At 48.3% G+C, this 17,632-nt stretch overlaps 1 protein-coding gene across 15 annotated transcripts in view; it reads left to right on the forward strand.

Moving 5' to 3' along the window:
- Positions 1 to 7,911: 7,911 nt before the first annotated feature.
- Positions 7,912 to 17,632, forward strand: part of MECOM (MDS1 and EVI1 complex locus) — a 490,680-nt gene continuing 480,959 nt past the window's right edge. For 6 of the 15 annotated variants that reach the window (XM_060274394.1, XM_060274378.1, XM_060274383.1 and 3 more), the window contains exon 1: positions 7,918 to 7,991. In XM_060274394.1, coding sequence (XP_060130377.1) covers positions 7,940 to 7,991 — 52 coding nt within the window. In that variant the 5' untranslated portion in view covers positions 7,918 to 7,939. Of the gene's footprint in view, positions 8,200 to 17,632 lie in introns of all 15 variants that reach the window. The other 9 variants (XM_060274375.1, XM_060274380.1, XM_060274381.1 and 6 more) reach the window with 6 other exon arrangements.

Raw genomic sequence — 17,632 nt, forward strand, 5'->3', positions numbered from 1 at the left:
GATCACTTGATTGATTACCTCTCGGAAAGGTCACGCAAGCTCGCAGTAATTTCCTTTCGCCCAGGGCTCCCTTTTCCCACTTTGACTCTGAGCGCGACAGTTCCAACTATACAGGGGCCTTCGCTTTGATTTTAACCCCTAAGTAGCCCCCTGAAGAAGGAGGAGAAAAGAGTAGGGGGGCGGGAGGGGGGGGAGAGAGAAGCCCATAATGCAGAGGCAGAAAAATCAGAGGTAAATAAAGCCAGCTAAGGTCCATTTCATACCCCGCTTCCTCACCAACCCTCTACGCCCATTGAAGCAGATCAGTAAGGTTAAAACAGAGGAGGGTCTTGTAAATGAAAAAGATACCCCCTTTTAAAAAAATTCTTTTAACCACCCCAGAGCCTGGGGGAGGTGAAAGTGTTGTCTGAATGGCCCATTTGTGACTCTCTCTCCCTCTCTCCTGTGGTCTGTACATTCAACTGTAAGCAACCAGACACGCTATTAATTTACCCAATGCTACCCAGGGTCCTGAACCCAATTAATTTCTAATAATTATAGCCCAAGGGGGCGTGGGGGCGGGAGAGTTCCTTCCCACCCACCCCTCCCGAGCCAGTGCCACTTCACGCCACTGAGGTCAGCATATCATAATAAAAGTGTGTATTTTGAAAGCGATCTGTAGGAGACTGAGTTACTGCAATGGCTGGAAATTGTTTCCATTTTGCCTAATTGAGCCCCATGGCTGAATGCTGGGAGTCCCGAGACTTTTAATATTAATAATAAAAACATTTTTTAAAAAAAGTTTATTTTCTACCCGGGCTGGGGGGAGCTTCCCCGTATCAGCTGCGATCAGCCAGCAAGAGATTTAATTTCTTAACAGCAAAACCCTGAAATCAAGCATTGGGTAAACAGTACTAATAATTGCCTTACAACGATTAAATTAATCTCCCTGCGTTGGTAGCTAGGAGAATATATCTATATAAGATTGAATAGCAGCAGGTAGAGTTCATTGCACAAAAACAATGGGGGCTACAAACGCCATGATCAAGGGGAGGAAAGGAAGAAAGAGGAGAAAAGAACCGGCTCTCTCTCTCGCTTTCTCTCCGCCGCGCTTTCCAAACAGACTGCGGGGCATGTTCAATTAAGTTCAATGTGAGGAAAAGAAAAATTTCCTGTTCCATAGCAGAAGGCATTGAAAACTCTGGACGTCGGGCCATTTCCCTGTAACAGGCATTTTAAAGCACGCCAGTACCCGCAATTCCAACAACCTGGAATTATAACGCCGAAGACGGCGCACCGTTCTTTAAGCCACGTGGCGGAGTATTTTTTTTACAAGCGAGGAGGCGGGAGGGGGGTGTCTCCTTCCGTCGGGCAATAAATGCGCTCAGCCTTTATGACCGCCACCATCGATCCTTTCCTTGCATCCGCCCAACCACCCCTCTCAAATTCGGACATTTGAGAAGGAGCGTCATAAGCCATCTATATATTATAGTACCTATTCTTAAGAGCAAAAAACAAAACAACCCACGCCATCTCTCTTGCCCTAAAAGCGGCATGGAAACGGATTCAAGGTCGGTGAGATTGGAAGGATGGGTAGAAAGCACTGGACGGCGCCCTCCTCGCGTTCCTCATGGCTTGGGGATCTCTCGAGGCGTCAGGATATCTCTCAGGCGCTCGAGAAATAAATGCAGACCGGAGCGGTCCGCCTGATGGCTCTGTAATCGAAAGGGAGAGTAGTGCAGGGGAGAGGGAGGGGTTCCCCGACGGCTGGTTGGGGCTCCCTCGCTTGCAAGTCGCCGGGTGCCTAAAGCTGGACCTGAGTTTTCTCCTCTCTCTAAGCCGCGGGAGGGTCTGTCCTGCCCCGGGGACCGGGAAGCGGGTGGGCGAGGGGAAAGGTCAAGGGTTTGCGCATTTAGCCGAGACAGTTTATATATACCGGTATATAACCCTTGCATTACACCGCCTCCTGGTTGGGTGTTTCTCGGCCTTCGGAAGAAACGCTTTACAATTGCGTCGCGTGCGCTGCCACACCAACCTCTCCTCGCCTTTGATCTTGGATTGGGAAGAGAAAGGTGGGTGGGCTTTCAGGGCCCGCTCCCCTCCCCCTTTGACTTTTTGCAAGGTGGCCCCCTCTATCAAGTCGGAAACTCCCCCGGCGAGCGACTTTTCTCCCAGCCTCAGTTTCCTCATCTGTGAAATGGGAAGAGTGTAACGCTCACAAGCGTAGTTCAGAAAACCCGAGAGTATAAGGAGGACACCTTTGGACACTTTCTTATGCTACCTTATGCTCTACGTGCAAGGAAGTCTTATTGAGAGTTTTGTTTTTCTTCTTTTTTGGTGAGTAAAACATGCCCGGTGTTAGTAGGTGCACGCCCCATTGATTTCAATGGGAACTTCAAACACGAACTCGAATCAGAGAGGCAAAAATATAATGTATATACTGTATACTTTATTTTGGGTGGATCCTGCCCTTTGAGTTAAGGAACCCAGTCTCGCAGGCGCTAGAAGTCCCACTGAATTGAATGGGATTTACTCTCCGGATTAAATTTATTGAAAATCACGCCCCAGTACTGCACTCCTGTGAACACTTACTCGGGTATAAACCCCAGTTGAATTCAGTGGGGCTTAAATTCGAGGAAGAGCGCTGTGGATAAGTGCATAAGTGACATATGACAATATAGAGGAATAGGAGGCTCGGCCGGCGTCGGCTTAGTAGCTCACGCGACAACTGTTGCAAACGTAGTTGCTGTATAGCTAAGGACACAGCCAAAAGGACATGCTCATAATTTTTTTAAACTCCCAAGTATCTGGAATATGCCCAATGGGTAAGAATATCCGCAATCATTTCTGCAGAGTCCAACCTCACACCAGGGCAAACCACGTTTACTCGAATGTAAGTCCCACTGGTCCCAGTGACATATACTACAAAGGAAAGCTAAATTTGTAAGAAAATTCGCCTGATAGCAAATCCCATTGAGCTCAACTGAGCTTGAGTAGAAAATGATTAGGACTGGGTTTTAAAAGCCATATATCCTGTGCACGATTACTCAGAAATATGCCCCCTAGAGTTTAGTCGGTTTAATTCCCAAGTAAGGAAGGGTGCCTAGGACAGGGTTTGCCCACCATCCTGCACATTTACTTGCGAGTAAGCCCACTGAACTGAACGGGTGAGGATGGATAGGATCCGACTGTCAGTGCGCTTAGATTGCAGCCTTTTGCTATCGTGGTCAAAATAAAGGCAATGCCCATTTGCCAAGGGCACCCAATAAGGTGTCAGACTCTCTGTATAAATTATATATTATTGAATCTATGCCCCTCCTTTCATCCGAGCCTTGGATTCCAGAGAGCCCACCCACCCCGCCTTTCCCCCTCCCCATTTTGATCCTCGCAACAACCCTGCGAGGTAGGTCTGGTTGAGCGCCGCGGGAGCGACTGGCTCAAGTGAACCCGGATCTCTCCCACACCCCGTCTCCCGTGTAAGCAGCGATTTTCCTAGGTCAAGACCCAAGACGCTGCCTACTATGCCCGACTGCCTCTGGCTCCCACGATCCGCAGACGCGCGCCCGCCAACCGCCACCCCTTTTGCTGGGTGCGTAAGCCAGACTGCGTTATTGCGCAGCGCTTGGCAACAGCGGGAACGCCGCAGGCTGGAAGCCTATAAGGTTCGTTCCGGGCAAGCGCTCTCCACAAAGGAGACCTCCGGGTGGACAACGTGGGCTTGGGCAGCTGAAGCACGCAGGAGAGCAAGGAGAGAGGGGCTTTCAGTGGACGGATTCTCCTCCCCCCACCCTCTCGGCCACGCAGCAGACTCCAGCAAAAAGTCTGCCCGGGCCTGGAGAGAGCGAGAGAGACGGAAGAGACGCTGCGAGAGGAGGCTTTCAAGGTGATAATCCTGGAAGTCTGCCTCCGTTTACACAGGCGACGGGGGAAGCCAACAGGTGGCTGCTCAGGCAGAAGAAAGACGGCCATCCTCGCCGCCGCCCCTCCTCCTCCTCTTCTTCGGCTGGCCTCCTGTGCCTTTAAGAGCTGCACATTCAACAGGTGAAGCAGCTCCAGGAATCCTGGTAGGGCAGAAATGGAGGGAAACATCTCACCTGTTTGAATCTCTCTCCATCCTGCCCTGGGCTATTAAAAGGCACGCGAGCCCTGCTCGGAGAATCTGAGGTGGCAATGGCATCCCGTGTAAAAAAGGAAAAGAAAAAAGAAAGAATGAAAAATGAAAAAATGGAGCGGGGGGAGACATAAGCAGAAGGTGCATTTTGATGTGCCAGGGAGGGGCACAATCGTTTCCTTGCTCCTCTTCACCTTAGTCGCCACCCATTTCTTCCGAGATGGAGACCATGCCCTTTCCTTTTCCTGCCTCTCTTTTTACCCTAGACTAAATCGGTGTTTAGATTTCTGTCTCATCTAGCTCTTATAAACAACCAACCAACCAACCAACCAACCAACCAACCAACCAACCAACAAATAAATAAATAAATAAATAAATAAATAAATAAATAAATTCTATTATGGAAGTTAGGGCGGGCAATATTTGACATCAGCAGAAAAACTTACATTGTAAAGTTAGTTATGACACGAAGTCCAGCCTTTCCAAACAGAAATATTTTCCTCGCAGGTAAGCTCAGGCTAGAACTTGGGCGGACGTCCCACCAAGGGGACGTTCGGTCTACCTAGAACAGCTCCCCCCCCAGTAATTCCCTTTGTAGGGGATCCCTTTTCAAATGCTTTTTGCGTCTTTCCCGCGCTGGTCCTTAACATATTTCCACGGATCACGCCCAGCATCCTCTTTTCAAAAGCAGCCAGGCCATATACCGCTTAGAAACTCACCTCTCACCTGCTTGAAGACAGTAGCCCTCTCGTTGTTGCTATTCGGAGATACTGTAGACTGCCCCTGTATATGTAGGTTTTACTTAGTTCAACCTCTCCCCAACCCCCGTTGGTCGAGTTATTCTCGTCGGATTTGTTTCACTTCAAATTAATACGCTTTAGAGAGAGTTGCCAATTCATTTAATTTTCTCCCTTTAGATTTTTTTAATGTACACAAATAAGCTTCAATTCCAATGCATATTTTGTTTCCTTTTTGTGAGAAGGGGATTATTACTTTTTTAAAAAAGGAATTTATCGTCCCCACCCCCCGCAAGACCACCTGTTCTCAATAAAAAAACACCTCGCAGGGATTTTAGTAATGTATATTTAGCGCCATTCCCATATTCCACAGCCTCTTTGAGAGTTAGGAAGCGCGCTTGGCCGTCTCCATGCTAACAAACGACAAAGGTCGCTCAGGAAAGAATGGAGAAAATTTGTCCTTTCCTAGCAAGCGCCCCTCGGCTTTTGATCTTGCGCTTTTGCCGAGCTGGTCGCTGCTACTAGTGAAAACCCCCCACCCCAGGTGTCTCCCACTTTTACAGCTAGATCCGATGAAAATCGCTCAGAAACCAATCCCACTTATTTCGATGAAACCTAGGCCCATGCAAGTGCTTAGATTTGCTGCCAATGCACCTGACTCAAAGTATGCTTACTCCGAGGCAAGTCCCACTTGTCTTCAAGTCAAGAATGCGGAGGATGCTAAAGCTGGCAACAAATGATCCAATCTGTGTTAAATCGATGTGGCTCTAAATCCTATGGAAATGGAGCGGGGCTTGAAAGCGACTGACTCCGACGCTGGGCTGTGACCATCAATTCAGCAGCAAAGTCCAGCGATTGGCTTCCAATCATTGTGTTTAGGATCGGATGCCTCTCCTGTCCTAGGGTTCAGGCAGTGGCCACCCCCAGTCGGGCGGGGAGACGGGGAATCTAGAGGTGAAGGTGCACCCCAAAACCCGGAACAATTTTCTCGCGCGGAACTGGCTCAGCATAGGGGCTGAGAGACCGTAATTTTCTTTTATGGCGTCTGGCAGGATTTTGCTACAAATATTAATGGGAACATAAATAGCGCCGAGCGAGAAGGTATTGAACAAAACTGTTTAGTGCAAGGAGGTTGTTCTGGAGCAATTTTTTATTTTATTTTGCAAAAATCATTACGTAGCTTGGGTTGATTCATTCCCCAAACAGGAGCCAGTTTCTCTCAAGCATGTTTTCGATAGATGTTTTCGATAGATGTGCACACCGCCCCCGCCCCCGCCGCTCCCCGCTTCAACCATCCATTGTCATTAAAGCGAAAGGAATCTGATTTCATGATCGCCATCTACTTAAATATGTATCCAGGGGAAGATTAAAGATATGATAGGATCCCTGTGACAAAACAAGGATTAGGAGTGGTATGCAAATACACCCCGCTCCAAAATGTATCCATTGCCCGAACCTACATCTATTACTTTTGAAGTTTCTTCGGGTGATTTAAATGCACCCCCTTATTTATTTAATTTTTTTAACATCCTGGGTGTGTTGTTTATACAGTATTGCAGAATTGCATTGCTGCGCGATCCAGCACGTTTTCTTGGAGGTATAAGGGTGCTCGGGACTGCAGCCGCGCAGCCCAAGCCCATGTTTACTCGGAAGTAAGACCACTGAATTCAATGGGACTTTCCTCCTTGTAAGCTTTAATATTAATGCATCTATTAATTGTATATTCATCGGGGGACTGAACGAACCTTTCGGCCTAAAGAAGGCTGACTTGCCCTACAGTCCCTATGCACGCTTACTTGGGAGTAAACCTCACGGCATTTCTGAGTAAATATGCTTAGGATCAGACTACTCCTGGCTTAGTTCGACCCGAATTGACTTCCAAAGTGAGGCGGCGTTCCACTGCGAGTCCGACTGAAGCAAAAGGGGGCTTACTTTCAAGTAAACGAGATTAGGATCGGGACCTAAGGGTCCCGAGGGCTGGGATGCGACGGACGGCATCGCAACCCAGGAGAAGCAAGGTCGCGGAAACCACCTCACGTCCCACCGGGATGAGATTAAGAGAGGGGCTACTCTAGAGTAAGGGGAGCGGAGGATCAGAGCCAGAAATGTGCTTGGAAGGGATAGTCCTGCCGATCAACTCTTCCCCACACAACCCCCTTCGTTTGTACTTGGGTAAAGGACGGGGGGGGACCCATTGGAGTCAATGGGTCTCCTCTGGAGTAACGGTGCGACCACTTAGCGCGCCTCACGATGCCTTCTGCAAACACTAACAGGAAAGTGTCCGTACAGTATCTAAGAGCCCGGGAGCTTGCACCGCCAGGCCTATAGGGATGACCGAGAATCATAAATATTTATTCTCCTCCCTCTCCGCTTAGATATATAGGTGTCAGAAGTAAGCGGGTTTGCTGTTATACAAAACTGGGCTCCCCTCTCTCTGCCTCTCCGGGATGGCGGCGGGGCGCGTGTGGTGCGGGGAGGAGAGACTCTCTCAGAATCCCTCGAGGAAACTCGGGCAGGTCTCGTGTCCGTCTGAAAGATAGAGGCTGCGAGCCTCAACATCGGAGAGCGCCCCCCTAACCCCCAATCTGTCTCTATGGGTGGGTGGATATATGGGAAGCCGGGTTGGTCCAGTAATAAGCGCCGCTTTGCTCATTCCTAGGGTCGCCCTGCGAAATAATTGTTGTGCTGGTGAGAAAAGTGTGTGTGTCTGGGGGTGGGGGGAGTGCACCGGCCAAGGGTGCACGAAGAAGAATCGCCGTCCACAATTACTAAATCGCAGGTCGTATCAGCTCATCGTCCGGCATCTCCCTCCCTCCCTTAAAAGTCTGCATGGGCGCTCATGTCAATTGGTTTTCTCTCCTTAGCTTAGATTTTCCCAAGCGAGCAAAAGAGAGATCTCCACCACCCCCGCCCTGCGTCTTAGTCTCTTTCCTGAGATCTTTTGCCCGAGATCCCTAAATCCAAAAGTGAAAGATCGCTTCAAACTTTTTTTTTTTTTGGCGGCGCCCGGGAGATGTTGGAAGGGGGGGGGAGTTGCGCGGGGAGGGCGAGCGAGAGGAGAGCGAGAGGGAGAAGCCGCCCTTGCGCATGTGCGAAGGTGTCCAAACTGACAATGCTGGAGAAGATAGCAAGCTTTGGGGTTGGGAGTGAGAGAGAGAAACAGAGTGAGTGAGAAAGAGAGAAAGAAAAGAGTGGGGGAAGCAGGAAGGGGGAAAAATCAGAGAGAGGGAGAGGGGGGGAAGCCCCTCCATTGATTTCCCTCCCCAACCCCAACCCCGACCCCAGACATCCCCCCCAAGCAACCATCCAAGCAACGTCCGCGGGATTTGGCAGCAATGCGATCCAAAGGCAGAGCGAGGAAACTGGCCGCAAGTAGGTGCAATCGCTCTTTCTGTTGCGCGCCCCCCGCACCCCCCTGCGCCGTCCGCGCTCCCTTCTCTGCCCTGCTAGGCGTCCGGGAAAGATGTGGGTCCGTGGGGTGGGATGGAGAGGGCTCCGCTCTGGGTGGAGGGGCGGGGAGGTTGGGGGTCAGCTACTGGCCCCACAGATCCGGCCCGCCCCCGGCGCAGAACTGGCCCCCGAGAGCCTCCGCTGCCTAACATCCATCCACCTCGCGACTGGTTTGCTGGAGAGAGAGAGATGGTGCGCGGCGGCGGCGGCGGCGACGCGTTGGGTTTCTCTCCTCTCTCTTTTCTCCCCACTTCCTCGCCTCGGACGCGGGGGGGGGGGGAGAGGTCCCGGCTCGGCTCCCTGGCTTGGCTTGGCTTGGCTGTGCCCGGCGCTGTTTGTGTGTTTGTCTGCCGGGGTGGCGGGGAGAGAGAGAGAGAGAGAGAGAGAGAGAGAGAGAGAGAGAGAGAGAGAGAGAGAGAGAGAGAGAGAGAGAGGAGGGGGGGCGGGGAAGGATCGCTGGTGAACTTCAGCCGAGGCGGCAAAAGAGTTGAGGAAAAGTTCAGCCGCGCCGAAGAAGAGCGCCGCAAGTTGCTCGCTCGCTCCGGCGAGGGAGGGAGGGAGGGAACCAGAGAGCGAGGCTGCAAGGACGCGGAGCGCCCCTAGTGGGCGCTGCTGGCTCTGTGAAAGAAACATTAAAAACAAGCGCGTGGGGAAGGGAAGGAGGGGAGGCCGCAAAAGCAGGAGAAGGAGGAGACGGACGGTGGTGGCAACTTGCAGCCCAGGAGTTGGAGCGATGGCTTTGCTGGGACAGGTTGGGTGGGTAAGGTTGGGTGCAGAGGAGAAGACACAAGGGGAGAAAGCATGCATGCACTTAACCCAGCAGCAGGGAACTCCTCGCAAGTTGATGGTTTTTTGTTTGTTTTTTCCCTCCTCGGGGCGAGTTGGGGGTTGTCCATTTCAAGCTAAGCCCCACCCCTCAACACCAGGGCAAGATCCAGCCGCTCCGGGCTTTTGGGAGAACCTCTTTGGTTCGAGTCGCTCTGGTAAGCGCGGAAAGACCCCCCCCCAAAGTACACGCAACGTAGCCAAACAAATTCGCGCTCTGCGCGTGTGAGCGCTGCTTCTTTGGCGCGCGCACGTGCGCAACTGCCTATCCCGACCCGTGCACACGCGTCTCCCGTTTCTGTGGCACGTGCAAAAGGAACAACCCGCAGCATACACGTGTATAGTCTGGAATACTGTTCCATGAAAGGCTGCCAAGAGATGCCTAAACACAACGAGTCCTCCTTTTCTAGTTCTGGTGCTATTATTTATACTGTATTTTTTAAGTGGGGCCGGGGCAAGTGTATGAGTTACATAACAAAGCAGGAACGAGCGTAAAATAATAACAGCAGCAATAATAAAATGAATATGTTCCGTCGTGGAAGGGAGACTTACAAAGTTTTCCTTCGCTTGGGAGTTTCGGCTCTTTCCGCTCGGTAGTCCTCGTTTGAGGTGGCCAAACTGGCCTGCATGAGATTTTCAGCGGCAAGGCAGCTCCCAGCTGGATCTTCTTATTTTCCTGTCTGATTATTTCGCATATTTGGAAAACTAATAATAATAATATCCACTCAAGAAGCAGCTAGGACTGGTCAGTTTCAATTTTAACTTGATGCAGTTACAGTACAAGGGATGTTTTGAAGTGCGAGCTCGGTGAGGTGGAAGCGATTGGGCCGCACTTTTCTTTTTTTGCTTTGGCATCTTGGAGACCCACGATGATCTTGTCAATTTCACGCGTCCTCCTCTAACAGTTTCCTACAGACTGCAGTGGCGGCTGGCAATCTTGGAGCCGGAGTCTCCGTCTATCCTTACGAGCCGATCAAACATCATGTGTGCGGTTCTCCATCTCTCCTCCTCCCCTCTCCTCCTCCACCACTATGGAAACTTACATACAAAATGTGCTCAGGGCTGCACTCCTGTACTTTAGTTTGGGCTTGAGACTCACTTGAACATGTTGGGAATTGAGATTCACTTTCTAGCAAACGTTCAAAGCACCATCGGGCTTTGTGCGAATACAAACCGCGCAGTTATTTCAAGTTTATCTCTTTTAAGCTGCTGGGGAAGAATCGTTTTCTTGACTGCAACGCGCAGTGCAAGAAATGCAACCTTGCTTCGTTTTTTGCAAGGGACCTGATCTCTTGTGCGTCCCGTCCCCCCATCCCATTTACCTGGCCCCTGGACAAGTCCTCTTTATTTATTTCATGCTATTTTTGTGTTTGTTTCCCTGCATTGTTACTTTGATTTCCAACTGAGGGGGTGGAGAGGGAGAGAAAGGTGGCGGCGAGAACGGCGAGCAAAATGTTGCAGAAGTTGTTTGACATTTTTAAAAGGCCGATTATTTGCTTGTTTGGGGAGAAAATCGCGCGCGGGGAGGGAGGAGGGAGGAAAGAGGAAAGCACAAGATCTCATTGGATTACTGTCTAATTTTCTGTGAAACAGACCACCCCACCCCCCGCTCTTCCTCCACCTCGCCTGCGTTTGATTAGCTGGTTTTTGTCCCCCCAAAAGCAGATGTATCCAGTCGACACAATTTGAAAACAGATCCGTTATTCATTTAATAAAAGAAGGAAAGTTGCAGATGCGCCGATCGCAGCAGATGCGTAAAGATTCCCTTATCTAAAGGCACCGGGTTAAGTCCAGTAGCAAACCTAGCAGGGATCTTATTTCTGGCACGGTCCGTGGCTGATGTTCACCGCAGCTGTGAGATAGTCTGTTGCTGCCTTTAGAAACGGCGCAGAGCATTCGCCAAAACTATCTGACGTGCCTTGAGATGTACAAGGCAGTGAAGATGCACACTTAGGAAGCTGCGTAGGTTGCAAATGGAGAGAATAAGTGCAACAGAAACCGCTTTCTCATGTTTACGAATCCTGTTTCTTTTCGCCTTCGATCACCACGTCAATTTCGCTGGCGCCTGTAGAATTAAATCGTTGATTTTTATTTATTAAAAATGTGTTCAGCTTTCTCCCTTTTTTACGTTTGCGCACCTCCCTACACCCCCTTCAAAGAAACTTACTATTCATTTACGAAGTTATATGAGGTTGCTTGGGGGCGGGAGAAACCACGATCAAGCTGTTCTGTAAATGTGATTCTTAGGTTGGAAGATACGCACGCTTTACCTGGAAGCAAGTTCAATTGAAACCCGTGAAACTTATTTCTAAGTAAACCGAGATGTCTATGCCCAAATTCAGTCAAGTCCGGCCTGTTCCTTAAGCAAAGCGAGACACTTTAGGTGATAAATGGTTTGTTCTTAGAAAGCAACGCAAGTTTAAGGTTATGTGGCCTGATTTTAACTTTGATCATATTCAAGATATTCGCTGTTTTTAATTAAAAAAATAAAATAAAAGCAACAGAAAAGCAACAAAGCTTGTGAATGATGGAGCAAGTCGGAAACGGTCGCATTATTTGGAAAACTATAATTTTAAGTCGCTGAAAAATGAACTCGCAACATGCTAGCCACTCTGAGACACTGTAACAGTTCCAGAGAATGTGCACCCTATGTGTGACATTTACCGTTACGTGGTCAGGATCCGAGCAAAGAGAAGCGCTTTGGGGGGTCGCAAGCCTACACTTTACCCGGGAGCAAGCAAACTAGAGTGGGGCTCACTTTTTATGTGTACGCATAATTTACTCCGATTGCAAGGTGCCAATCCACATAACGCACTTACTAGCGAAGCAAAGAGTAGGACGTCTTGACTTCGACGGCAGAGTTCAGCACGTGTTCGGTGTTCAGATCTCTTCCCCCATTAAAAAAAAAAATCAGTGGGACTTTGAACGCGTCTCACTTGGCCTGGATCGGGCTCTCCCCGCGGGCTATTCTGGCGCCTTTGCTTGCACGTGAGAACCAGCTAGAATCGACGCTCTTCCTCGGGCTAGGGGATGCTCATGCGAGGTTAGGGCTCTCCCCCACTACTTCTCCCCACTCGCCACCCGCCCGGGCCTAAAATACCCTACGGAGGAGAGCCTTATTTCTGCAGAAGGAAGTCCCACTCAGCGCAAGCGAACTAGGCGGCCAGCGCAAGCCCCGCTGGTAGTGGTTAGAGACACCCAATAGCCCCGTAAATAAGCAGAAGGTGATCAGATTAGGCGAACACCCGTGCCTTATAAAAGGAGTTACTTGTACTTTTACACTTTATCACCAGTCTAACACACACACACACACACACACACACACACACACACACACACACACACACACACACACATCACCAAAAAAACCAGGCAATTGAAGCAAGTCGCGATGGACCCAGGTCTCTCCAATCCTTTGAGAGAGTAAGCTAACACTTTCCCAAGTTTCAACAAGTCCGCCCCTCTTCCCCACACACTCCGACGCTTGTGAGTTTGCCCTCTGCCTGTGAGGGGTTTTTTTTAGTGGTAAGGGTGAAGAAGAAGAAAAAACACACCTCGCTTGAGTGAAAAGCAAAGCAGACGAAACAGACTTTATTTCTTCGCTTTGTTAGGACTTCCTCATATTGGGCTATTTGATGAGTCCCAAACACGCGAGGTGCTTTTTAAGGAAAGGCTTGTTTATTTGGCATTGCTTTCCTCTCAAGCTTTATTTTTTTATTTTTGCATATTGACCACATTGTGTGCAAATAGCCTCCTTTTGTGCAAACATGCAAACAAAATCGAGCAGCGGCAACAACATAAGCCAGCGTTGTTGTTGGTTTTCGCCGCTCGGAAGTGGGGACGGAGGATTACTAGTCTCTTTCTGTTTGGAAGCGGAGCTTGGCCAAAAGATGGACCACGGGTGGTGTTGGTGGGGCGGAGAAAGACAGAGACAGGGAGGGGTGCGTCCCGTGTTTTCGCCACCGCCGGCTCCCACGCTGATGGAGAACTTGGTCCCTAGTCAGCGGCGCATCCCTCCGTGTCAACATCACTTCGGTTAGCAAGATGCCAAGGCGTTCAGTCAATAGGCGTCTAGCGTGAAGACCTCGCGCCCGCAGCGCATCATCGCTAGTTTGCACGCTGGGCGAGAACTTAGCTTAACCATCCGCCTCCGCCCTCCCCCGCCCCCTTAGCCCAGTGGAGACTGCTTGGAAGCCCAGTCTTTTAATGCCCACACTCACCCAACCAACCCCCCAGTATATGCTTGTTGTTGAAGGCTTGTTGAATCTGCTTCTTGCGCCGCAGAGTCTCTTGGACCTGCTTATTCTCCCTCTCTTCTCCTTATGCCCAGATCCCATGCTGGGCTGTCTCTTCCGTCAAAGCTATCCTCAAACCCCACATTTCCTGGGAGTTCTTCCCCATCAGTTTAGGGACACTGGCCCACTTGGGATTCCTTGCCTCCCCTTTTATTTTCTTTCCTCTTCCTCCATGGCGGTGTGGTGGGCAACCCCTAGGCACAGGGTGGCAGGGGCAATTGTGGTCCTTCAGGGCTTCCTCTGTGGCCCTTCTTGGGACTCTCTCCACCAGCCACACCCCTCATTGGCTCTACTCTGCACCCTTCATAGATGGGTCTGGCTGGCTGGAAGGTGTGCAGTTAACTCTGATAATGCCTCTTGCTTGCCTGAATAAAGAGGAATGCATGAATGTGTGTAGAAATCAGCCAACTACACAAAGGTAACATTTGCATTCCTTGTTCTGCCAGCTTTTACTTCTGTCCCTGGCCTTCAGGGTTGAGAAAGGTTCCCTATTGCTGCTTTCTGGTCATTCAGACTGCATGATCCTTGAGGCACAGATCTGTATCTGTGTTGGTTTATTGTTTGCTTGTTTCTCTGTGTATAGCTACTAGTGCAATGTATAACTCAAAGGAAGAGCAGAAGAGAGGCAGGTGGAGGTGAAACTACAAAAAAATCCCAGGTGCAACAGCAGAACATATTTAAGATCTCTTCATGCCAACCAGTTGCCTTCAGGAACATATACCTTTTATTCCCAATTTTAAAAATGGCAAAAAATATTGTAAAATCCTATTATTGTATTCCACTTTAACTACCTTAACCCAGAATAACTACTTTCCCCAAGTGCATTTGCCCAGTAGCCATAGTAACCATATAAGAATGCACTGAATTTGTGAGTGTGTGCAGAATCCACCTTTTCCAGCTGCTCCTATTTGAATATGGCAGAATATTAAGCCTGTTAGGAAATAATTCATCTTCGTTAAGTGATCTTGAATTAATTGCAGATAAATTATGCTGGTGGTTGTGGGGCTGACTATGAGTGACTATGAATTGAGCCAGCGGACTTGCATATGCAAGATCATTCTGCTTTTAATCCCACACATACAGCTGCATGCATACTGCATGCGTGGATCCCTTACGTAAAGTCTTTGGAGAACTAAGGAACAAGTTTAATAACCTCTCCAGCCCATGGCCTTCAAAGAAGGGGTAGCAGAGAAGCTCTACAAACAAGAGAAGGCAGAATACCTTCAATGGAAGGAACCAACAATAAAGAACACCAAGACTCTCTATCTAACTAGTAGAAATTAGAGATACTGTAAGGGCCATGCTGGGAGGTGAGGGCTGGGAGTTTGCAGGATCTGTGTAGGGACGGCACCTGAAAACAGATTCTGATATTGCTGGGGCTATTTTTATGACCCATTTGGTTCAAGACAGCCATGGGAATAAACTTTGCTTGGCCTGAGTTCCCAAGCACACTGGAGACCTTATTCAGAAGCCCTGCTCTGCTTTCCCTCCTCTAGCAGAGGGACAATATTATTAGGAATATATAAAAAAGCTGCCTTATACTGAGTCAGATCATTAATGCATCTACTCTGACCAGCAGTGGCTCACAAGGATCTCAGGCAGGAACTTTCCCCAGCCCTACCTGGAAATCCCAGGGCATTGAAGCTGGGACTTTCTACATGCAACACACCTGTCCTTCCACTCGGCTACAGTCCTTCCAAAAGGGAGAGGGCCTTTTCAGAAGTGGTGGCCTGACTTTGGAATGTCCTTTCCCAAGGAGGCAAGTCTGGTGCTGACATTACAAGTTTTTAAGCACCTTCCTATCTGCCCAGGCATTAAAAAAAAATGTTGGAATTTTGCTCTCTTATGTTTTTGTTGTTTTTCAGGTTTGTATTTACCCCCTGCTTTGCTGTATTTCATTATATGCTGATTTAAATTTTGTATGTTGCAAATAAGTTGTATGCACACTTTTGCATGCTGCTCTGGCATGTTTCAATTATAGGTACGGTAGTTAATAAGTATTTTTAAAAATATGTATAGCTGCTACATTTAGCATGTGAATGAGCATACATTTGCAAATACCTGTAGTGGATTTGGCTTTCGATCCCACACTGTAACCCACTGTAAATATGGCTTAGCAAGGGCATATTATATAAAGCTATGGTTAGAATAATGGAATCAGAGAATTGTAGAGGTGGAAGGGACTCTAAGGATCATCTAGTCCAGCCTTCTGCAATGCAGGAATATGCAGCTGTCCCATACGGGGATCGAATCTGCAACCTTGGCATTATCAGACAAATGCTGTAACCAACTGAGCTATCCAGGTTGATGTACATTATGCTCTCCCTACAGACCAGAAGTGAGCATGGACTAGCCTTTTCCTGAATCTGGAATGCACTGGAATATTCACACGGGCAGGTGCACTGTATAGTTTAGGAGGCTGCAAGGAAAAGTGGACAGAGAAATATAGTCAGTGAAGGGGCCATGAGAACAACCTCGGGAGCAGAGTATGAATGCTCATGCTTATGGTAAAATGGCACTTTATTCCTAGGATTACAGTAGATGATGTCTGTTGCAATTCAGAATCATAAACATTAAAGAGGTTTCAATGGGACATAGGTTGTATCCATTGCTCAATGTCACTGGGCCCAGGGACACAGTATTCACATAGACACATAGGAAGTTGACATACCTGTATACTGAATCCAGGTCATTGGTCTATCCAGCTCAGTATTGTCTACACTGACTGGCAGCAGCTCTCCAGGGTTTCAGGCAGGGATCTCTTTCAGCCCTACCCAGAGATGCCAGGGACTGAACCTGGGACTTTCCTCATGAAAAAAACATATGCTCTACCACTGATCCTCAGCCTGTCCCCTTTATTTATTCCACTTTGCTGTGAGATTAGATTAGATTGGGTGGTACTGGGAATCAGAGATGACTAGAGAGTTGTGATCTAACAAGATTTGGCATTTGTTTTTGGTATGCGAAGAACCATTCAAATAGTCATGTTTCTGAGACAGCAGTCAGTCTGAGCAACAGGGAAGAAGAAGAAGCTTAGCACATGTCTGCTACAAGGGCTGACTTGTATAGCATTTTAAAATTAATTCTGATGAACATTATATGTGATATACATGCATTTCAACCTGGTCTTTTAGATGGTTCAGCGTTTGTTAAAGTTGTAACCTGGCCCAGGCAAGATTAGCTTGTGTGAATTCAGGGATGGCATTCGAGGTAAAAGTGAGATTGCAGGAGGGGAGGATCAATATTTGCAGTAAGATCCAAAGGCTTGTTCAATATTAAACTGTAAAAGAAAGTAATGTGTTGGAAGAGTATTTGCTGTGACTCATTTTTAAGTAGCCTATGTAATGATAATGAACACAATAAGCTGCCTTATACTGAGACAGGCTACTGATAAATCCAGCTCAGCATTCTGACCAATCCATCTCGGTATGTATTTTGCTGAACTGACTTACAGTGGCTCTCTAGGATTTCAGCTGCCAGGGATTGAACCTGATGCCATTTGCATACAAAGTGTGTGCTCTACACTGAGCTATGGCTCTTCTCCAAGCAATAAGCTTACTGTAAGCAAAGGGGCGTATGCCTTCGACATGCATAGGTAGAACACAGACCTGTTTCATTGTTTATGAGAGTGTAGAACTAGTGAGCTGGCCAAGGGACATTTGTTTCTGAACAATAATCACATGTGATCTGAAACACAGCTGTGCATTAATACAGTATAAGCTGTTATAGACCATGCTGTCCTTCTCTTCAAAGTCTGCTTTTAGACCGAGCAATGCCCACTAATAATGAATGCCAGGCATCAAAGCCAGGCATGGATCAGACCCACTTGCCTGGGTGCAAGTTGAAACAGGGCTAGACTTTTATCCTAGGAGAACAGTAACTAGGTTGAATTAAATTTTAAAAAGTTTTGGAGCTGCCTGGCAAGAAGCAACCTTGAGGAGCCTTAGGGGTATGCTATAACTTTTGATAAGTTATTGTTGTTTTAACATCAGCCCTGCCTTGCATTTGCTGCCTTGCTCCCCATCTGCGCTACCTGCATCTTTGTAAATAAATAGGCACAGCCAAAAATACCGCAAATCTCCAGTGCTCTATTCTCCCAAGGAAACTGACCCTTTAAACACCCCTGGGACTTCCTTCCTCCTTGTAGATGTTATATCCTATAACATATATTAGAACTATATACGCTATATATAGCAAATGTACTATACAATACATGGCAAGCTATTCTGTCGTAA

This window comes from Zootoca vivipara, chromosome 5 (genome assembly GCF_963506605.1).
Source record: "Zootoca vivipara chromosome 5, rZooViv1.1, whole genome shotgun sequence".
Classification (NCBI taxonomy): domain Eukaryota; kingdom Metazoa; phylum Chordata; class Lepidosauria; order Squamata; family Lacertidae; genus Zootoca; species Zootoca vivipara.